This window comes from Molothrus aeneus, chromosome 2 (genome assembly GCF_037042795.1).
Source record: "Molothrus aeneus isolate 106 chromosome 2, BPBGC_Maene_1.0, whole genome shotgun sequence".
Classification (NCBI taxonomy): domain Eukaryota; kingdom Metazoa; phylum Chordata; class Aves; order Passeriformes; family Icteridae; genus Molothrus; species Molothrus aeneus.
Genome location: NC_089647.1, coordinates 40,793,723 through 40,817,506, shown reverse-complemented (window position 1 = coordinate 40,817,506; position 23,784 = coordinate 40,793,723). Strand labels below are relative to the sequence as shown.

The window sequence follows — 23,784 nt, the reverse complement described above, 5'->3', positions numbered from 1 at the left end:
ATAAAAATAGTTATAAAAAAGGTAACATTTTCCTACAAAATTTCTCATTTTCAAGTACAGACAGAAGAGCAAGAGTATTTATTTAAATAAATACTGTGTTTAGTCACTACACTAAGGGTCAATTAGCTAGTCCTTTTGATTTCGGAGGGATTTCATTAAATAAATTGTTGTTTCTCTTTAAGCAATCCCATCTATGATTCAGTATGTGATTTCTGTGCTAGTACTAATTCCTGTGGAGTATTCAATTCAGCAACATGTTTTTTGCCTGATATTTAAACTTGACATTGTTAGGATACCATAATTTCTAAGTCATGCTGATGTCATGCATGAATATTAATTCCCTATGTCGATTTTCTGCTAGAACAATCTTTCAAGTTTTCAAATGATTCAGCTGCCATTCATGATGAGTATGAAATGTCACGGTATGAATCACAGAATGACAGAATGGTTGGGGTTGGAAGGGACCTCCTAGTCAAAGGCAGGACCTCCTGCCAAAGCAGGTTCACCCAGAGCAGGCCCCCCAGCATCACCTCCAGACAGGTTCTCAGTATCTCCAGAAGAGGAGATATTCAACCACATCTTCTCTGGCAGCCTCTTCCAGTTTTATGTCACCCTCATATTTAGGAAGTTCTTCCTCAGATGGAACATCCTGTAATTCAGTTTGTGCCCACTGCCCCCTGTCCTGTCACTGGGCACCACTGAAGACATTCTGGCCCCATCTTCTTGATACTCATCCTTAAGGTATCTGTAAACATTGATAAAATCCCTCAGTTGTCCCTTCTCCAGGTGAAACAGACCTAGCTCTCTCAGCCTTTCCTTGTAAGACAGATACTCCAGTCCCCCAGGCATCATAGTCCTCCCTGGAGCCCCCTCCAATAGCTCCTCATTGTTCTTGGACTGAGGAGCCCAGACCTGGACACAGCACTCCAGATTTGCCTCACCAGGGCTGAGCAGAGGGACAGGATCTCCTCCCCTGACCTGCTGGCACTGCTCTTCCTGATGCATCCCAGGATCCCACTGGCCTTCTTGGCCCCAAGGACACTGCTGGCTCATGGACAGCTTGTTGTCCACCAGGTCCTTCTCCACAGAGCTGCTCTCCAGCAGGTCACCCCCAATCTCTGCTGGTGCCTGGGGTTCTTCCTCCCCAGGTGCAGGACCCTGCATTTGCCTTTGCTGAACTGCATTAGCTTGCCCTCTGCCCAACTTCCCAGCCTGTCCAGGTTTCACTGAATGTCAGCACACCCCTCTGGGGTATCAGTCACTCCTCCCACATGAAAATAAGTATGAATACAGGCACAGATCATTCCTAGGCATTTTTAAATACTCCCTGTAGTATAATACTGTGCACTGGAGCTCGGCACAAAAACAAATTTATATTTATAGCAGTGATCTGCAAGATGAGATTTTTACTGAGATTAAGAAAAAACATACAAGCTTTATATCATACTATATCAAAGAACTGCACCAACAATTTTTTCATGGGAATTACATCTTATAAAATCTTAAATTAAGAGTTACCTTTTAGTCACAGAAGCCCTCTAAATACCATTATTTGCAACTCTGCATCTTTACATTTCAAAATATATGTGAAAAAGCTGTATTATTAATGATGACTTCACTGAAGGAAATTTCTGAAGTGCTGGTTAACAGCCCATATTGCAAACACAGTTAAAATTAATACTTATAATTATATATATGTTGAGGATAGCCATGAAGTAAACTGCAGAATTAAGATTTTGGACTTAAGGAAATAAGACACTAGCTTAATGGCCGAAAGGGAGAGGGAAAATATGATACAGTATAGTAAGCAGAGGGAAAATTTGAGGCAGTAGAGTGGACAGAATATTAATTTCAGTTGATTAAAAAGGAGAAATAAAATACTATTTTTGAATGAGCTTCAGAACAAGTCATTGTGTAAAAAGGCCAAGATTTTTAGCAAAATGACTGAGGAAGCATGGAGTACCTCTGTGGATTGAAAGGTAAAAAATAAGGAACATATAAGAAAAATCAAGGACAGTGAAAGCCCTGCTTGGGCAATTCAAGATGAAATTAGAAAAGCCAAAGCCCAGCTGGAGATAAGACCAGAAGGAAACAATTAGAGGTGAAATGGGTTTCAACACATATGAAAAAGTTCAAAGAAAACATGGGGCATTGGCCGAATGTAAGAGAACGTAAGTGAGGCATGGTACATAAAACCATGTTTTCTAAGGCCTCTATGCATGGTGTAGGAAGTAAATGAGCAGATAATATTGGGAAATAAACAGCCCATGCAAAGAACATGAACACACTCATACACTAACAAGGACTTCAGTCCAGCTGTAGGCTGTTCACCAATGGTGCTCCTGATGCTCAGAAGTGTGGCCACTTCTGCTCAATATCTTTATCAATGATCTCAACGAGGAGATTGAGTGCACTCTTAGCACTGTGGCAGACAGTGGGCAAGTCTCACAAGGTAAGTCTCACAAGCACACTCTCTGCCATTAATGTGAATGATAGCCTTGACTGAGGATGCATAATGGTGGGAACCATTCACTTGCTTTAGCAGTTGAACGAAATAAAACTGGTAAGGAACAAATGAAATTTTGAAATGTGTTGGTCTTTCACTGCCCTGGAAAATAAAACAAGCAAAAAAATATGTCTACTAATTAATAAAATCCCTCTTTTGTTTTTGAGACAAACACAATAACTTGCATACTTTAGGATGCTTGCAATTTCACTTCCTAATCCTGAACTTTTCAATTTGAAATTGAATACTTAGATATGATATGCAAGTGTAACAACTATATTTACATTCTTACAATACTCAATGTGGAAATGGCAAAAACAACTATTTTTAAAATCCTGTTCCAATAAAAATCTAATTTTTCAAGCAGTCCAGTTTTCAGAAGAAAAGAAACCCTCCTGTATTCTGAGTAAGCAACACTTCATAGTTATAGGTATTTTCTTTAATCTCTTAAATACTCATTAAAATGTTAATTATATGAGTATTAGAAATGCTGCTGACATTATTACAAAGCTTGACTCAAAGGTCAATGGAAAGAAATAGGTAATTCCAAAAGGTGATTCACTCCTTTATTTTAGATGCCTATCTAAGACTGGCACAAATTATTCCCTGTAGCTGCTTGTCTTTCCTTAGTAACAAAAAATAAAATAGATGACTAGCTAAGAAGAGGTGGATGAGAGTCATGTGATTGAAGCTAGTTGAGAGGTATTACACTGGGGTTTCATTGTTTTAATTTCAATTGGCTTTGAATTTGGCTTATCATATTTTTCTATCGCAGTACCTAAATACACAAAAGAAAAACAAACTCATAAGAAATTATTCCAATATCAGTCAGGGGAATTTGAAGATGCTTGAATCAATAAATACATCACAAGACTATTCCAGCAGGATTTAAACAAAATATGCTCTTAGAGCTGAACTAGAAATCTAACAAAACCTTTCTGTGTATTTCAAAGATAAACTCTAATTCCACAATATCTGTTTTTAAAATACCATTGACTTGTGGGAAATGTTAGAATAACATCTAAATAAAATATTTGGTGTTAACACAGGAGGTATTTTAAGAAATATTAAAACACTAACTGAAGATAATATCAGTGAATGAAACATGATTTCACACATCTACATAATTCGCTCCCTGGCAGGTATGAATTCGGTATCTTGGAGCTGGACTCTAATACACAGGGAGTCTAGATGACAATTAGATTAGGCACATAACTCTGAGAACAATAAAGCTTTGTTAGATGACTATCACCCTTAGAAAATATTTTTTCTATTATATTAGTTTCGCTGCCAATGTGTAGTGACTAGCCAAAAAAATATGTCTGTTCTTGTAAATAAAAGGAGAAGTTTGTGAGTTCCAAGAAAGAAAGAAAATTTTAAAAATTAAATCTGAGAAAAATAAATTACCTTGTATCCTCTACCCTGTCACAGAAAATGATATATAAATTTGGATTCTATTTGAGACTATAAAATTAGTATGAAAAAAGTTCTTAAAGCAAGTAATTTTATTGCAAAATCTGAACTACCTAAACTGCAGAGTAGTTTGGTCTGGTTGAAAAGCAAATAAAATTACAAAGGACAAAATACAGGACGAGAAATGTTTCCAGCAAGTTCAGTTGAAGTGAACTTGGACCCAGTTAATATTTAGGTTATAAGTATTCAGACCTGAAAAAGTTTAATTCATATAAAATCTACAAATAAATAATTTTTGTATTATTTCTTTGAAAATTTGGTGAGAAGCTACAGTCTGTGGACTCTTCAGCAATGAGTCCCAAAGGATTATTTTACATCTCTGATGTCCTTACATATTTTGAAAGTGTATTGGGTTGACCTTGGCTGGCCACCAGGTGCCCACCATAGCTGTTCTATCATTCCCCTTCCCAGCTGGACAGGGAAAAGAAAATGTAAGGAAAGGTTCATGGGTCGAGCCAAGGACAGGGAGAGATCACTCACCAGTTACCATCACGAGCAAATCAGACTTGAATTGTGGAAATTAATTTAATTTATTGCTAATCAAATCAGATTAGGATAATGAGAAAGTAATCTTCAAATGCCTTCTCACCATCCCTCATTTCTTCCTGGGCTCAACTTCACTCCTGAAATCTCTACCTCCTCCAATCCAAGTAGTGCAGAGCAACAGAGAATGAGGGCTATGGTCAGTTCATCACACATTGTCTCTGTCTCCTCACTGTCTTTCCCTGCTCCAGCACGGGGTTCCACTCACTTGAGATAGTACTCCATTAACTTTAAAGAGCAAGTTCAACTAGGCATGCACAATCAACCTCAGGAGGTGATAAAAAGCTACTGCAAATCCACAGATTTGTCTTCCACTTGTGCCGTCACTGGGATGGTGGACATAAAAGAATCAAGATGCTATCCAAGTATAGAGAGATTGTAACTATCCTTTATCTTTGCATAATAATGTGAGAGAGTACTCATTCATTTACGAAAATATCAAAAACAATCTAATCTTCAACCTTACTGAGACTTAACCTGTCTCATATGATACTCTCTGTGAAGCACTGTAATGTGTAAAAGAACATAGAATTCCTGAGGCAACATATTATTAGAATTATTAAACATTGTATTGTATACAGAAACTAGTAATGAGCAAACCACGTGCTAGTCATTTTTATTAACATTGGCAGTCATATTTGAAGAATCTGCTGCAACTTGCCAGCTATTGATTGTCTTTTTTCTCAAAATAATTTACTGCATTATTGAAGAATGTTTAGATTACCCAGTTGAGTGATCATATATAGCTACTACTTACAGGCTGCAGTCATTTGCATTTGGCAGGATTTGTTGGGATCACTCAACACATGCTACACTCTCTAGAGTGCCTGCAGTGAATATGTCTGCTGTCTGCTGTGCTAAGAAAGGAGACAAAACAATGCCTCTGCATTTTCATTTCATCCTCCTAGGGTGGTTACTGGCAATAAGTCATATTAGTTGCAGGTATGGTAAATCCTGCACAGAACAGGATAGTTCTTATTGCTCTTCCAAGGTTTAAAAATACATATGCAGGTCTGTCTGTTTCAATCTGTCAAAATTCTATTTATCACATAGATTAAATTTTATTTTGAGGATGACACTTACGTATAGTTCTATTACAATTACAATGAAGGATGAGATTTACTGATAAGGATTCATAAAAGCACAGAACTAAGAGTAAGTGATGAGTCCATTGGCACCAAAAGCCCACTTTGCAAGAAGGTCACTGGAGAGATAGCTAAATTGCACACTCTTCTCATTGCACAGGAAGCCTAAAGCAAAGCTCCACATATTTTGATTGGTCTAATCATTGGTTATAACTTAGACTGGGAGCTGGACCACCTGAATATGGGCCAATATGCAGGCAAAATACAGGGTTCCTCAGATCAGGAGGAAGGAGCATGACTGTAACTAAGTGGTGATGACTGCTGCTGAGTATGAGGAAACTGAGCTGCAGTACAGAAACTCTCTACTGGTGTACAACAGGTAGGATGAGGTATACTGACTCCTGCAGCTGCACTGGCAGTGAAGATTTTTTCTGTTTTAATGCACTGTTCTGCAAAGAGAACATAGCAAGAGATGAGAGAATACTCATGACCATATTCATCATAAGAGATGTGTCAAAGGCTTATTCTAATATCAGGTGAGGCAGAAACAGAGACACAGTGAACTCTGGAAATCCAGGCTCTAAAACTCCACCTATCTTCATCTACTTAGAGCAACTAAGCACACCATTCAGAAAAAAACACTAAGTCATGTTTCTAAAAAGATCATGTCTTTTTAAGTAAAATTTGTTTACCTGTATGCATTCAATATTAATTCTTTCTGAATTACACTACAGAATACTGCAAGACATAATTTCTAATAAATCAATTAGTAATTGCTGATAAGAAGCTGTGAATCCAGTAACACATCAACACTTGCAAAATTTCTGAAAAAAAGACCCTTTCTTTTTATTGATGTTTTGGCTTTGCACAAACACTGGTAATGCATAGGTTACAGAAGAGATATCTGCATGACTTCAAAACGCTGCACTGTGCTGCAGCCTATTTCTACTAAAGTGTGTTGCTGCAGCAACACAAGCTATCACTTCTAGGCATGAAAAATTATTACTATTCATAGAAAGTCTAGAGAATCAGTGAAGTAGTGGACATGGTACTACATTTCACCTTTCTAATGCTAGAGACATGGCAGCTGAGCTGGTATCAACTGATTTCTGACTCTCCTTGTTCATTACCTTTAGCTTGGTAATGGATTTCTGAGAAACACTCCTGCTAGAAAACAACTACTGAATTTCCAGTTGCAAACCATGGGATCACCTAGGGATCTAAAACAGCTGCCAAACTGTCACAAATGAAAAGGGAATAGAATTCACAGTGAGGAAGACACACAGCTTAAGGAAAATTTAGCATTTCTGTTAGTTAAATTGCCTAAGACTTAAAGAAATACTGCAAAATGCTATCGGAAGGATGGGAAAATATCTCATATGACAAAAAAAATAATCTCACAGAACTGCAACTAGAGCAGTCTCACATTTTCAAGATTATAACCCATAGTTTATAGCTTATAATCAATGCTATGGCAGAGCAGTTCAGCAGAATGTGAGTTTACATATAAATGCACTCATTATCTATTTCCCTTCACACAGTAACTCTGAGTCTATTCTGATTTTCAAATATTAGCATTTTTAACAACTGCTGATTTTAACAAGTTATGCAAGCCCAGCTGAAACCATAAAAATAATCAGCAGTCTACAGTGAATCTGAGAGAAACAAAAGCATCTAAATGGATGTTTATGTAAATGATTTTAAGACAAAATCGAAGAGAGATACGTTTAATCTTGGAGCATGCATTAGCTTTGTATTAGACAAGTTATTCAGTTCATCCTATTACCTTATGCACTTTCATCCTACTGATTTGTCTTTACATGTCTTTATGTTTGCATGTTCTAAAGAAACCACAAATAGTTTGACAATACAGCTATGGATTTAAGTGAGAAGAAATATGTAAACAAATTTACCAGTACTGTATTTGATTGGCAACAAATGCAATACTCCAAGGCTTTTCCTTTTTTTTTCAGTAGATCAGAGCTCTTACCAGTAGGAAATTTCTGCTTGAAGCCCTTTTTAAGTGACTGTGAGCAAACAATTACATACTTTTTTTAAAAACTGCAAATCTTAGTCTTGAATTCATAGGAAATTCCAGTTATAGGGAACTTTCAACTGATTTTGCCAAGAACGGTTGGACCAGATGAACACTGAAGCTTCTTCCAACCTATGATTCTATAATTTTATTTTTTCCCCTCTATAATTTGTCTGTACTTAAGACATCACACCAGGGCTGGGCAGAAAATTACACAGAGCCTTGATATATAGACCACCTCACTTCACAGTTCTTATTTAAGAGTCTCAAATCCATCAACTTTCACATTATCTGACAAAACTAATTTACCAGTCAAATAAACTATGTAAATGAGTATTTAAAAGATTTGTACTGTTTAACTGCACCTATACAGCAAGTGTATGCTCTCATCCAGATTTCACTTAAAAATCATATTTCTAATTGGAATGGAATTTTTTGACTCATTGGAAGAACTCTGGAACTTCTGGAAAAATTCTTCAGAATTTCTATTTCAGCAAAAGCATAAAATCTTACCCATATTCCATGTGCAAAACTATCGTACCATTCTTCAATGTGAACTGAATTATATTATTGGAAACTTTCTCAATAATTATCTGTTTATTTAAGTTCTAAATGAATACTCTTGTAACTAAAGATTATATGTTATTATATAAAATATTCTACAGATAAAAATCAAAATAATTAAAAATACACCAATTTACTGACTTTCTTATGGAAATGGCATTTATGAACAGGTGGTTGAGTTCTTCATCTTATAATGGCTGCAGAAAAGATTCAGAGGTCAATGAAAAATGCTAACTTTACCTGGGAACTGATGATACGCTGTGATGAACGAGCAATATTAGCTGGCAGGCCAAAAAAGTCAGGTTTATCATCTTCTGGGAGGCTTTCAATAATATGACGATAATCCTGCATAAGAAGAAAAGAATAGACAGAATAGAGGGAACTTTTTATTCCACTCATGAAAATTAACAGCATATGCTGAAAAGAATTTCATTAAATACAGAGCACAACACAAATATTAAATTAAGTACATAAGACATGACGTATTATGATAATCTTATAGATTTCTTCATTTTATTTATCAGAACCAATCTTCTTTTATATAACATTTCCACTCTAAAAGACAAAAAAGCAATTCTGATTACAGTGATGCTATAAAATGAAAACAGAAATACACCAAGACTGTCCCTGAAAAGTAGGTACAATATTTCTGTTGAAAACTTAAAGGCAAGATTAATGACAATATAGAAAAAAATACTTCAGCATTTGGGGTTCTAATAAGAGTATAATACATATTTATAAAATTAAGAGCACTGACTTCTATTTAAATCTACAAAAATATTCACTCAAAGAAAGTGAAATACTTTAGATAAAAATAAGTTTGCATAATCATTGGAGATGCAGAATAGCATCAATAGTGGTTACAATGTAAGTCACTAGTGATGCTCTGCTGCACAAAACAAGATAGAGGCCTTGCAGACTAAGGTAGACTAATGGTGTTGGACATCTCTTTTATTGTGATTTAAAGTCAAAAATGTTTAAAATGTGAAAGTCTGGCTACACCCTGTTGCTTATGTGCCACGTGCATTTTGTCTTTGCTTGCAGGAGCACGTGCTGGATATGCACAATGCACTTTAACATGGAATCTCACTTCAGAGATAACAAAAGTAGCAGAACTCTACACCAGACACTGAGGAAATACTACTTGAAGACACAGAACCATAAATTCCTACATACATAATCATATAAGATATTGAGAGATATTAAATGCTGTGCAGGCTAGAAAAAAAGATTCGTCTTCTTGACCATATTATATCCAAGAACAGAGACCAGCCTGGTCTGTTTGTCCCTTCTGTTTTTATGATATTAACTCAGCAATCTATAGAAAATAAAAAATAATGGTCATAATAAAGTAGTAAAAAAAACCTAAACCAAACCTGAGCAGTCAGAATCCAGGTAAAGAATGCCAAATCACAGCAATTTACTTTAACTGAGATAATACTATTTATATTTGTTCATATTAGAGGTCTAGTCTGGAGTCCTCCATTAGAATGCAAGTGAATCCTAATCACAGTAACAAAAATAATTCTATTGTGAAAGGACAGGGGGACATCAGTTGTTTAGACTGTTGAATTCCTTCTCTTTTATTCTCTTTTACACTAGAGAAATACTGAAGGAGAATCAGAATCCATATTTATCACCAAATAAAATGTCATATACCCTCCATGGCCTCTCAACAGATTTCAGAACGTTGATGCATTTTGGAAGCAAGAAGGTATTATTCAGATTTTCCTGTTTCATCCAGAAGTTGTAGGAATATTTAGCAGTCTTTAAAAAATACTTTTATGTTAATATACTAATTATATAAAAACATAATTATATCTTTGTCATAAATTAACCCAATTTCTTTTACACAACTCTTCATAGCTAGGCTGCTCTGCACCACAGTCCAATCAGATACCATAAAAAAGAGGAGTAAACTGACAGAGTTAATGCTCCACACAAAAGAGATACTTTTCTGAAGAAACAGATGTATCCTTGGGATTGTAACTTGGGTTTTCTTTGTGGAAATAGTTCAAGAATAATTATTGAAAAAGAATTATTTTTAGGTGATAGAAGATGTGAACCTACCAAAATGCTGCAGGACTTCGGTAAAGAGATGGAACATGGGAAAGTACTCATCTTCTTGCCTCTGGTATTTAAACTTCCAATGATTCGTGAATTGAAAAGCTGCTCCAAGTAGGACCGAAGAACTCTCATATCAAAGTAATTATCTACACGACCTCCATAAATTGCATTTTCAAACAAGCCATGAACAAATTCCCACTGAAAATCTTTGGAACCTACGAATTAATTAATTAGTATTAGTTTTGTATCATTGAATAGCATTGCACTGTAAGCATTTCTTCTTGTCACTGCAGTTCTTCAGGGTAATAACTGATGAACACATCAAATAATTAATTTTTTTTAATCGTTCTTCTATATGACCAAATAGTAAAAGCTGCAGGAACTTGAAAGAGTTTGTAAATATTTGACATAGAAAAAATGAATACTTAGTGTGTTGCAAATGAAATATTAGAAATTTTGCTTTAGACTTGAAGTGCTTTTTGAACTAACTGGTTATATGCATTTCAGAAATTATGCTATTAAAATTTTAATTTTGTGTTTCTTTGTCGTAAATAAAATTTTATACACTATTTTCTACCACAGTACCATCTGATCTCATAAAATAAACCGACTGATTAAACCAAAAGCAGATCATGCTCCAAATAGGTAAGATTACTGGAAATGTCATCTTTCAAACACAAAGAGGTCCAAGATAGATACTCTGCAAATCATTATGAATCACAACATAGCAATAAATTAAAGCATGTTAATAATAATTTCCTGGTCAGGTTGACGTTGCATTAGACTACTCTGATCCAGACATATCCCATAAGTTCAAAGAAGTTATTTTTCCTCCATTCTATCATTGTTGCGCAAAATAACTACATGGCACAATGATCTACTTGTATCCTACAGCTTTCATGTGCAGGTGAAAGCTTGATCAGAAAGGTACTCCCTAAAGTCCTTGAAAGGGAGAAGTGGCAATTACTGTAAGTGGAGTTTACTGGTGGTAACTGTTGTTTCCTAATGCTTCAATCATTCCCTCATAAGAAAACATATTTTCACAGTCATAATTAATGATTATCATTGACATTAACTAATATTAGGAATTCCTACACTGGTTAACAGAACAATGAAGTGGGATCTATCTGATACTGAGTTTCAATATGAAGAACTCTTTCATATTCATTTCACAGTCAATTAATTTACTAAATATTTAGGTGAACTCACACTGAGAAGGAATGGACATGCAAGAATTCATCTTACAGGCAGCCCTGTATTTCCTATTTCTTCCTCTGGACTCAAGAAGCCGAGCAGCATACTCCCTGGGCACCAAGAATTATTGGTTTGCCCAATCACCCAAAAAATGGATTTATGATTCACTCTGTTTTACTAGTTTTGCTCACTGATGATGAGCTGTACAGCATCTCCACTTTTATATGAGTGTTATAGAAAGATAAAGCTCCTCATGCAACATCCCTACTAATGGGACTTTCCTTAAGAAGTGACTTACCTTCAAAGAGTCCATCAATAATGTCAAAACCAGCACGGAGATCAGACAAAGAAAATTCATAAAACTTGGTCCAACCCTATCATAAAAAGAAACCCAAAGAATTTAATTAGTGATCATTTAATCAAGGATGATAATGAAGTAAAATACCAGTGTCATGTGGTCACTGAATGCTGTATAATACTTAAGGAAAAAAAAAAAGAAACAACCTGTGTCCTCTAAAGTGCATTTTTTGAAAGATATAATAGCAGTAGTATAAAAAAATTCAGTTGTAACAGTGCATTTAATTTTATATACTTACAAAAACCAGAATCCATTGAGTATGGGAAATATAAACTTAAGGTTATTTTATTTCCTGTCAATATTTACTTCAACTAAAACTTGCTGACATCTGAGACTAGATCATGCATTGAATTACAATTTTTTATTTCTGAGGGCCTTTTTGCATTTCAACATACAGACAGGATTTTCATTAATAGAACTGATTCTTCAAATACAGTCTTTAAAATACTCCCATCACCTTACTCTTTAATTCATGTCACATATTGTCTGACAAAAAAAATTATTAATTCCTGCTACTATTACCATAAAAATGCTGACCATAATATATATTTCAATCATTTGCAGTTTGTACCTCCTTTTTGTTCTTGGGGCATTTGTTTTTATGTAGCAGGAATGCATACTGTGTATGTAATTCTCACAAAAAGCTTTCAGTGTAAATGGATAAGTGTAAATAAATACTGACATATGAGAAATCATTTAGGAAATCCAAATTTCAAGGGTATATCCTGTTGCTCTATCTTTTTACAGTGTATTTTGCAGATGGATGATAGCATAGCAACACTGCACATGATTCATGATGAGAAATGCAAATGTGTCAGCAACATGCACATGGTCCAGTGAGATGAATACAGCCTGAGGTCAAGACTGCAGCTGCTCCCCAGGCCACAAAAAACTATCCACCAGCCATCCTGAAGGTCATATTCTGGAAAGATGCTCATAACAGTACTGTGTTGGGGTTTTAAGACAGATCTGTACATGAACCCAAAACAACTCAAATTCATTATAAAATGCAAGAGCTTCTACCTGAGATTAGCTACTGTCCATCAATGTTAATACAAAATAATTCTGAAATAAAAACCCATCACTGTATACACATTTGTGCAGCTGAATTAAAGAGAGCACCAATCCTGTCTTGTGTTACTTAAAAAACTGGTGCTAAATGAACATGATTTTGAACAAGAACAAAGGAGCATTCATTCAGTTTACCACTTTAATTATTTTCACCTACTGTACTTCTTGAACATCATACTCAAAAGCCTTTTTGGTTGCAATAGGCAACCAACCTCAAAAAAATCACAAAGTCAAAACCAGCAAAAAACTCTCAAACTTTCCAGACTATGCCAAATCAAATCCTTCAGATGACAAAGTAGTTTCATATCTAGTCTATACAGAATAAAACAAACAAGACATAAAGCAGTTTGCTGTTTGGTGTTTATTTTGGTCTTTTAATTTAAGCATCTTGCAGCCAGAAAAAATGTTCACTTAATCAAAAATTTAGCTAAGGCAAAATGCATCTCTGAAAATCGTTATAATACTTGCAAGAAATTAATCATCTCCCTTGTTCTTCCTTCTCCTTGAAGGAGTTTGTATGAAGAAATTGTAGACAATGTCATCTCCTCCTTCCCTCTAGTGTCTCTTTTCATTCAACTGTGTTTCCATAATATTTTTGCCTGTCCCAAGCAAACAGGATTCACAGAATCTTTTCCACACTTCTGTAGCAGTATCACTTAGTTCATGAATCACAAAATAACCCCATGGAGGCAGAAGCAATTTTCAGAGGGACAGGAACTGAGGTTATCAGGATCTTATTTTGCAATGAATTCAGAGACAATAAAGGCAGCAGAAATATACAAGTTCATCTCATTTCTGAATATGACCCAACATATACATGATGAAAAATACTTCTAAGTATAAAAGCTAATAAATAGGGAAAATTTTTTACAATATAGCAAATAAATTACTACCTGAGGGATATAATTTCTCCTTTCTTGGCATACAGCATGAAACCATGCTAAACAGAAGAGAGAATGTGCTCTAGACAAATTTCCCTTTTTGTTGATTTGTTCTGGTGTCCAAGATTCATAAGTTCGCAAGAGATTTTTTTTGAGGCCTGGAGGTGCCTGCATTGGAAGGAAAAACACTGTTCAAGACAGAAAACCTGGTATTTTTATGTGCTATTTTCTTAGATTATAACCTGGAATTTGTAACTTAATGAAATGACAAACAGTACTTAATAGAATAAAATGTAACAAGGAAAATGTTTGTAATAAATGGCCTAAAACCAAAATGATTCTATAGTGAAAATAGCCATACTGAAGGAAATGGTAACCAGGACCAACTTATAGGACTGCACTACACTAAAATAACTTAGTGGTAGGTAATGTTCACAAGCACTAGAAATAACTGCATTTAAGGCGTAGGCAGTAGCCAAAATCAAAGTGCTTAAAAGTAAAAACCACTGAATACTCAGCCATTCTCAAATTATTTACAAGTCTGAAGACAAACATGAATTTCAGAGATATTGAAACTACAATTTTGTATTTCTAAAAATATTTGGTTTTTGTTGTTCTTTCTTTTTTTTTGAAAAATGGCTTTTAGTGTTTCCATAAATTACCATTGTTGCTTCTGACAAATAATTGCAAAATATTGTAGTAAATTGACTTTTTTTAATATCTGTATCTTCATTGGTAACATTCTACATACATTAGAACATACTACAACCATACAATAATTAAATACCTTTTGCAAAGTCATTGCCTATCATGTAGGTAACAAAATATTAACTGCAATTGGAAAGGGAAAAAAATTATTTAGAATATTGCATATGTGCAAATTTCCAATTATTCCAAAGATAGTGAAATGACTAACACAGTATTGCATCATTGAAGACCTCAATATAAGCAAGAAGGTACTGCAAAAACTTTAAAATACCTGCAATCAATGTAAAAGTGTAACTATTTCAGACTCAATAAAGTCAGCAACATTGGACTCTTAAAGGTCAAGGTTTCCTGGATTAGCTGCAGGCAAAATCTCCAGACTCCATTATCAATGGAAGACTTAAAAGCACTCCTACTAATGATTTCCATTTTGGACATCACTACTTAAGTGCATTCATGATTAGACTACTTTCCAATCAGTTAGAGGAACACAGTCCCAGTTATTCCTTAAACTGAGCCATTTCAAATGCAAAGCTCTCAATTTTGAGAAAAGGCTTTTAACTGTATGTTGGGCTGTATGGAAGGAGAGCGAGTTTTTGTTGAAAGAGTCCAGTGAATATAAAGCTCTAAGGCCAAGAAGGAAAATAAGGAAGAGAAACTGGGATTCTGTGATCTTCAGATGAGGCTATTCATCAAGGAGAAATTCCTTGTTTTCCATCCCTGTAACAACACTTGAGTAGATTTTTAAGAAAAAGTGATTAAACACACAAAATAATCAGGAGCACAAAACAGAACAACTAGTTTTCCGATGTAAACTTATTTTCAGCTCATACTTTCATTTGAAAAAGCATCTAGGAAAAAATAATCTTTCAAGGTAAACTCGTATTTTTTGTATTACATGTAATTGAAATATAAGGTAAAACCATTTATACTATCTAAACATATAGCTTGTTATACATCAAGGTGCATTCAATGTAAGAATCTAATAAAAGCTTTCCAGACAGATCTTACTTCATAAGTTATTTTCAGACTTGATTGAAGCAAAATGGGAGTAAACTTTGGATGAACTTCCGTAGTAAGCCAAAGACGAAAGTTTGGTTGAGGATGTAATGTATTCAGTTCCTATTAAAGAGATGTTATATATTGAAATAGTCATTGAGGTGATTGGGGTTTTTTTATACATAGAACAGTATTTACAAAATTATAATATCCTGGATTAGAAAGTTAGGTTTATTTAAAAAATCGACAGTTGCTTATACACATAAGGTTATAGTTCAAGATGTATTGCCTCCACACATTCCATATCATTGCTGTGCTCAAATCTGAAGTTCATTCTAGCTGTGTCAAAATATTTGCACCTTTCTCTTAGATACTAAATTCAGGACATAAAAATATAGAGCAGTTCTTTACTTCTTTTAAGTACAATAACACCAGAAGGCTACATCAAAAATGATGAAGGCTTGCAATGTGGGCTGCATATCAACAACAAATCTAAATGACTTTCAACACCAGTATAGCTATATTAATTTCTTTTTCTTCAAGTATTTGTTGCATGAATCCTTCATGTATCATGATTCACAGAAAACTGAAGATTGGAAAATTGAGTTCTAAGAGAAATACTGTCAAAAGTTATTTCAAATATAAAGGCTTCACAAAAATATATAATTATTGAATATATGGAAACACGCTGCTGGTGCTTTATGCTCAGTTGAAACCCACACATTTGTCATCAAAGACACCAAAGTTGCCTGACTAGTGGTTTCAGAACAAAGTCAAGAATTTTGTGTATCTGTCTTGGAAGAAATTTAGCTCAGAAACTTCTTGAAAGACTTTCTCACAAGTCATTCATTCTGATAATCTCTAGGCCGTAATTATTATCATTTTGTTTTCAGTGCTTTTAGAAAAGAAAATAATCTGAAAAACTGTTACTTGTTCAGCTATTTAAGTAAAATGACAACTGTAAGCAGTACATAGTATAATGGAATTGTGAAGCTTGGAAGGAACCACCAGAGACTTCCTAGTCCAACTCTGTGCTCAGAGCAGAGCCAGATACAAGTTGCCCAGACCTGCAGCCAGTCAGGTTTTCAGAATCTCCAAGGATGGAGACTCGGTAGCTTCTCTAGGCAACTTGTTCCAGTGTTTGACCACCCTCACACTAAAATAAGTTTTATCATATATTTAAATAGTATTTCCTGTATTTTAGTTTATGCCCATGGCCTCTTGTCTTGTCATGGGATACCACTGAAAAGTGTCTGACTCAGTCTCCTTTATTCTTTCCCATCAGCCAATACACAAAATTCTGATTCCCTTGGAGGCTTCTCTTTCCCAGGCTGAACAGACCCAGTTCTCTCAGTTTCTCTTTGTATGATACATGCTCCAGTTCCTTCATCACCTTTGCAGCCTTTTACTGAACTGGTTCCAGTATGTCCATGTCTGTCTGCACTGGCTAGCCCAGTAGTGGACACAGAACTCCAGGTGTGTCTCACCAGTGCTGAGGGGAAGGACGATCTCCCTCCACCTGCAGACAACATTATCTAAAACAGCCCAGGATGCCAGTGATCTTTGCTGCAAAGTCATTTTGCTGGCTCATGGTCCCCTTCTGACCCACCAGGACTCCCAGACCTTTTCTACCAAGCTTTTTTTCAGCCAGTTTGTCCCCACACTGTTTGGGTGGCTGGAGTTACTTTTTCTCATGGGAAGCACTTGCCATTTCCCTTTGCTGACCTTCACAATGTTCCTGTCAGCCTACTTCTCCAGTCTATCAAGGTCCTTTTGAATGAAAGTACACTCATCTGTTACATCAATCATTTCCCTCAGGTTTTTTATCATCTCTGCTAGCTGAGGATGCACTTTGTTCCATTATTCACCTCATTAATTAGGATGTTAAACAATGTTGGTCACAGTATCAATGACTAGAGCACAATGCTGATGACTGGCTTCAACTGCATTTTTAAATGCTGAAAGTAACACTTTGAGTAACATAATTAGGCCAGTTTTCAATCTACCTCACTGTGGTACACTTGGGTCCACATTCAAAGACTGTGAGACCTGAATTTCTGTACCTGGATGGAACTGACTTATGAATATGCAGCAGTCTCTTGAGAGGATGTTCAAATGTAAGAATTACATAGCCTCACACTTGCTAATGGTATGCAAAACAGGCAAGGGGATGTGCAGAGTCAAACATCAGCAGATCTTAGTATATATTAAGCTCAGCAAGAAATTTAACACATTCAGTATTACGTTCATGTGGAAAGAGTAAGACCCTCCTGACATGTATATCCATATTTTAATACTTTCAAGAACTGAAATTCTGTATTCAGCAAGGAGCTTACAAACATTTCATTACTGTTGACTGTCTTGTTCAGACTACATGACAAACACATCAGTGCTATCTTGCTTTGCCTTTCCATTTTTTCAGAATGGATTATAGGAATGCTGAAGGTACATGCCACATGTTTACTGTGAGACAAATGACAGACTCCAAGCTCATGCCCATGGACAATGCTTTACAAAAATCATTGAAAACTGGAAAATTAAGACTGTAGTAACTGTTGAAGGAATTCCATTATTTTCTTCTGAATTTGTTTTGAGGATTTCATGGTGATGTTCATGAAAAGTATATCATGTAAAATCAATTTTAATTAGCAAGTTAGTGATTTTATATGCCAAAAGTGCATGTTTCTATAAAAAATGAGACATTTTAATTTCAAATTAGCAAAAACCTCCTAGTGACTCAGCCTGAGTCTGCACTTCATAAAAAAAAAAAAAAACTACTTAAAAGAAAGTCCTAGAACTAAGGGGGGGAAAATTAAATTCAAGCATACATAGATTCATAGTTCATGAAAAAACATGGATAGTACCCCATAAAATACCAGAAGTTCTAACTGGAGCATTTGGTCACTCACTGTGGTAGAAATACTGTACATTGTACAAAAATTAAAGCACTCACACAAAAAAGGGAGCTGCTTAGATCGGAAGCAGTTCACCTTATTCACAACTGAGAAAACCACAAAAGTACATTTTTAAACTGCAATTTTAAACATCACCATAGAAATGCCTGAAATGCTTCTAAAAGGTTGCATACTAATTTTGTCTGGTTTCCCGTATCATCTTCTCTATTCACCCTCACCTTCTCCAATACAGGAAGCCAAGATGTAACGAGATGCAAGTTCTTCAAACACAGCCATTCTCCATTCTGAGCACATTCTCTTAAAGTTTGAATAGCCAGGTCAGCTTGGCCCTGGCCCATGGCAATCTGAAATGACAGACACAGTTGTATCAAGAATCGCTCATACCTCATTCAACAGTTAAATACAAAATCGTGTTTTCAAGTTAGGAATACATACGTTAAAAAAGAGAGTACTAAAGACAACCAGAATTTTCTCTAATGTGATAAGTTACTAAAGTAGGGAAAAGATTAAGGAAAACAAGTATTTCTTTGCACCTTATCTAACCAATTTCTGTACAAACAACATTACCTAGTCTTTTAATGGAAAAAACCATACATCACTTGGTGACAGTGATTATATTCTCTAGGAAGTCAAAAAGTAATTTAAATAAAAATGACTAAGGTGCATTACTGCAGAACTGCAAATATAAGAGAGAAATGAGAACTAAGTTTCTTTTGTCTAGAAGTTAGGAGTACTTCCTATGAAGAGAAATACTCAGTTTTGCTGAGATGTATGAATAGTTTAACATATACTCCATTCTTCACTTTTTATAGTACCATATTAGTTTTACCTTACAATCTATTTGGGAGATAAAGATAACAAAAAACCCTGAACCAAACAAGTTGAAAATAAAGAGGTTTCAGCCAATGTGAAAGGTCTTGTCTTGGTATTTTGATTCTCTGACTAAGTAGAACTGTCCATAATATCTTAAAATAATTGAAAATAGCCAAAAGAAGACAGCTGAAAGTCACTAACAATATAGTAGCAGACGGTACAAATTTAGCACTCTTTTCCTTATCCCATGTGAGAAATTTATCAGCAGAGAAGAAAATTCTATCTTTTATGTTCCATTCAAATTACATGAGAAAGTGTAGGAAAAAAACCAAAAAATATTCTCATTAGTGTTACAACTTTCAAGTGATTTAACTTTGAGTCCTGATCCTTAACTGAATACCATGCTACGCTGCATTTTCAAAGTCCAACATATAAAGGATATTTAGAGATAAACATGAAAATCCATGTGGCAGAGTAAGAAATATGCATTCTGCGATGTTCACAGCTAGATAAGATAGCAGCAGGATCTAAATATTTACAGTTTGATGGGAAAAATATATTATACCCGTTTATGTTCCAGGAAAGGAACAATTTCAAGGACTATTTAAAAGCAACATTAAACTCGACATTTTCCATTTCTATGCCAACCAGTTATCAGCTAGATAAAACTTCCCTCCCCTTAATATGTCAAATGACAGAAGGAAATAATATTTTTGAGAAAGTTAAAAAGCATATAGGTACTGTGTATTGGGAATATTAGGAAACCACTTGATTAATATAATCATTTTAATTGGAATGGATCCTGGAAGGTATCTAGTCCAATCTCCTGCTCAAAGTAGGGCCAGGTATGAAAGATTAAATCAGGAGCTAAGGGCTTTGTCCAGTGGATTCCTGCAAACCTTCAACGATGTAAAATATCTCAAAATATTTTACAGAATTTCATGAAATACCTAAGTATTCACAAACACTGAAGACCGAATTTGTGTTTTGTATCGAAGAAAGAAATGTGCAAATCCTATAAGCAGAGGAGATTATGAAGTCTAGTTTTTAGTGGGTTTTGTTTTTTTCAGTTACTCCACACCAAAAAAGCTAATGCTGCAGCACGTATAACAATTCTCAGCCTCTTTTGTTCTTTTCCATCCATCTTCTCATTTTTTCCTTCTCCACACTGGAGCAATGTCTCTTATTTGGATTCTGCTTTTGAGAGCACGACTAATGTGTGTCTCTTCTCCAGCCCATTTTGCCAGTGGAATGAGAAGTTAGTGTCAAGACAGGTGGGAACAACAAAACACCACAGACACCAAACTATGATTTTACTTACTAACTTTCTTGGAAAACAAAGTAAAACAGATATTACTACAAACTTTTACACATTGTGGGCTTTAATCACCACACTTATCTAAGACTGACCTGATGGTAGCACTCAGTATTTCTTTCAACACTGGCAAGTTCCTGTAATTCTTGAGAAGGATCAGCACCAGGAGAAATTATTATCAGGATGGGCTCAATTTCCAGTGTCTCTTTATACAGACGTTTCATATTCAGAGGTGATGGAGATAATTCTTTTATTCCTATAATTAGAATTAGAATTATTATGGAAATAAAGTGACTATACATGATGGAGTGCTTCATTATCCACTCAAGAGTTCATCTGGCTGTCAAGAGTTCTGTTCATGAGACACCATAAAACCAGTTTTAAAATGAAGAAAATATCCTTACAACATGCAGGTAGGTATAAGGCACCCCATATTGAGAAGAAAAATATTTCTGGATTTCCAGCTTGACAAATTGCAGTCTTCATTTAGGGTGTAGTCTTGAGGAAAACATACAAAGAGAGAGAAGTGGAGTGAGAAGCTATGCTATTTGCTAGAAGTCACTGCAGTGTGTATGTCCACATGCAGAACTTCTCTCTTTACTGCTTTGAGAGCCTTAACTATTCGGCTTACAAGGTTCTTGGTACTATGATTACTTACAGCTATTATTTGTTTTAATATACAACTTAAATGTCTAGAATGCTGACCTAGTAAAGGCAAGGTATTTATACATGAGGCCAAAGATATATGTATAACTGTATCATAAATTAAATAGTGTTAACCATATATTTTCATGCATCTTTAGACCAGCATTTAACCAATGTAGCATTGGGTGCAACAGGAAATCAGAACATACAGTAAGCCAGAAGAGTCCAAATCAGTGACATCTATGCCACAACTACTAAAAGATGCAATACACACTTCCTTGAGGATGCAGTCTGTTTTCAGACTTGAGCTATTGTATGTTGCACACAGAATAATGCCATATAATTTGTACCATAGAATCATGGAACAGTTTGTATTGGGACCTCAAAGATCATTTGGTTCCAATCCCCCACCATGGACAGGGGCACTTTCCACTAGATTGAGATGCTCAGAGCCCTGTCTAGCCTGGCCTTGAATGCTTACAGGGATGGGGTATCCACAACTTCTCTGGGAAATCTGTTCCAGTGCCTCCCTAGAAAGAATTTCATCCTAATATCTAATCTAAATCTACTCTCTTTCAGTTTGAAGTTCTTCCCTCTTGTTCTGTTACTACATACTTTCTTTTGAGCCCCTTTAAGTACTGGAAGGCTGTTACCATGGTGCATTTCTGTATAGCATGTAAAATAAAGAAATAAGCATGCTATACAGAAATGCACCAGGTCAGGTGTTACAAAATACATTCGTAGAAAATTCTTGTGAACATTGTCTTTAAAAGAAATTATTTGACTCTCTCTTCACCCATAAATTTCAAAATATAGGTAAAAGGTGAAAAAAGAAATAAAAGGTCTGGATAAAACAGAATTGAAAGGCTTTCTTTTAGGATATACAGCTCTTTTGGAATTCATTTTTTCTCACAGGAAAGCTGCCAAATGAGATTGGAAATTTAATGGCTTCCTTTAGAACTATGTGAAACAGTTTGTTTAAGTTGTTTCAGGGCAAGGACACTCAAAAAGACAAGGCAGAAAAAACTATGAAAAAATATTCATACAAGCATGACATTTTTTATTGGTTAGAAAGTGCTAGTCAGGATTTTGCCAATCTTACTGATACACATGAAAAATCTGTGGCTGATTTGTGGATAATTTACTGGTTTTGAAAACCCAGATGGAGTCAATGGTATTTTGCCTTCCTTGGTGAGGCTGTAGCTTCACTCATCAAAAACATTCCCTTGTGTGGCATTCCTCCAAGGAACTGGCCCCAACACAAGTAATTTATGTAATACATTAAGATTTGGAAGACAGTTGGCAAGCAAATAAATTTACTCTGCATTCAGTTCCCTGCAGGTTTTTGAGCCACACACACTGTAGATCACTCTTGTCATTTGAGTCCAGCAGGCAGGGACATTGTCAGCATGGGCCATGCCACCATGACCCACTACCTCTATCTACTAATAATGCTTGACAGATAAGCTATGCCTTAACGCTGAAAATCCCAGTTTGGCTGACAGATATGGAGTCAATTTTGAGCAAAAAATGATGTTCACAGACAGCATAAGGGAGTAAGATAAAGTGACTTTTAAAACTTACAGTGCTTACCCTGATGAGACACTCAAAACTGCTAAAAACTGAAGGAAGTTTTTTCTGTGCTGTACTGCAATATTAAGATTATTTGGCATACAGGTTTCAAACATTGGATATAACAGATATGAGAGAGGAAATTGACTGACTAGAATAAATAGACAACAGTAGCATTGAACCACTCTAAATCATGTGTATTTTTAAACAGACAGTAAAGTATTACAGACCAAGAGCTCTACAAATATAACTGATATTAATGAAATAATATTTTAAGACTCAATTTATAAAATCACAAACCTAATGGTCTTTAAATGGTAAATTATATAAAATAACATTTATGGAAAATCTAAGTCTTAAGTAGAGTGCTGCAGTGTTAAAACTTAGAGAAAACCAGTTATGTTCCTTTCTTGATTACTCCAGTGTTCAAGAATTAATTAAAAGAATTTGACAGATCTTTTTATTGTATTTTCAATCACTGTGCAGAATAAACCAAACCATGTTAAAAGCACTTATAAGAATATTTTACAAGAACAAAATCAGCAAACCATTTACAGTATATTTTCATACACTAAAACTTAGGGATTCCATAAGAACTATAATATAAGAGAGGAACATAGGACAAAAAAACCTATTTAATTGTTGTGCAGAAATACCCTGGTAAAAATTTAACTTACCTAGGGCTTTACATGCAAAAAGAGCCATGGCACTCTGTAGTCTGTCTGGTCTGACAGCCTGGACCACAAGTACCTTAAAATAAAATATATTCAGAGGAGATGAGTTATATATAGTGATAATTTAAAATGCAGCACTCTTATAAGAAGGATGAATTCTTTGAATTTATCTTCAGAACAAAGTTATTTTCTCTGAATATCTAGAGCTATCTGATCATTGCTTTCCAAGATAATCGACTGTAATTGTCCTTTTCTAAGTAGTTTGTTCTATCAATAGAATCAGAAGATAGATCTATACCCAATGTCCACTTGTAAGCTACAAACTTTTCTACAATATTTTAGAAGAAAAGTAGCTATGTGGGTAGCTGG

General features: G+C 35.2%; 1 protein-coding gene across 1 annotated transcript in view; it reads right to left on the bottom strand.

Annotated features, from left to right (window-relative positions):
- The window catches only part of DYNC2H1 (dynein cytoplasmic 2 heavy chain 1), a 143,023-nt gene that overhangs the window by 42,442 nt on the left and 76,797 nt on the right, over nt 1–23,784 (bottom strand). The window contains exons 75-82 of the mRNA XM_066544741.1: nt 23,419–23,491; nt 20,620–20,780; nt 18,615–18,740; nt 15,494–15,604; nt 13,790–13,945; nt 11,766–11,841; nt 10,277–10,488; nt 8,447–8,551 (exon numbers count right to left, since the gene is read on the bottom strand). Of these exons, the coding sequence (XP_066400838.1) occupies nt 8,447–8,551; nt 10,277–10,488; nt 11,766–11,841; nt 13,790–13,945; nt 15,494–15,604; nt 18,615–18,740; nt 20,620–20,780; nt 23,419–23,491 (1,020 nt within the window). The remainder of the gene's footprint in view (nt 1–8,446; nt 8,552–10,276; nt 10,489–11,765; nt 11,842–13,789; nt 13,946–15,493; nt 15,605–18,614; nt 18,741–20,619; nt 20,781–23,418; nt 23,492–23,784) is intronic.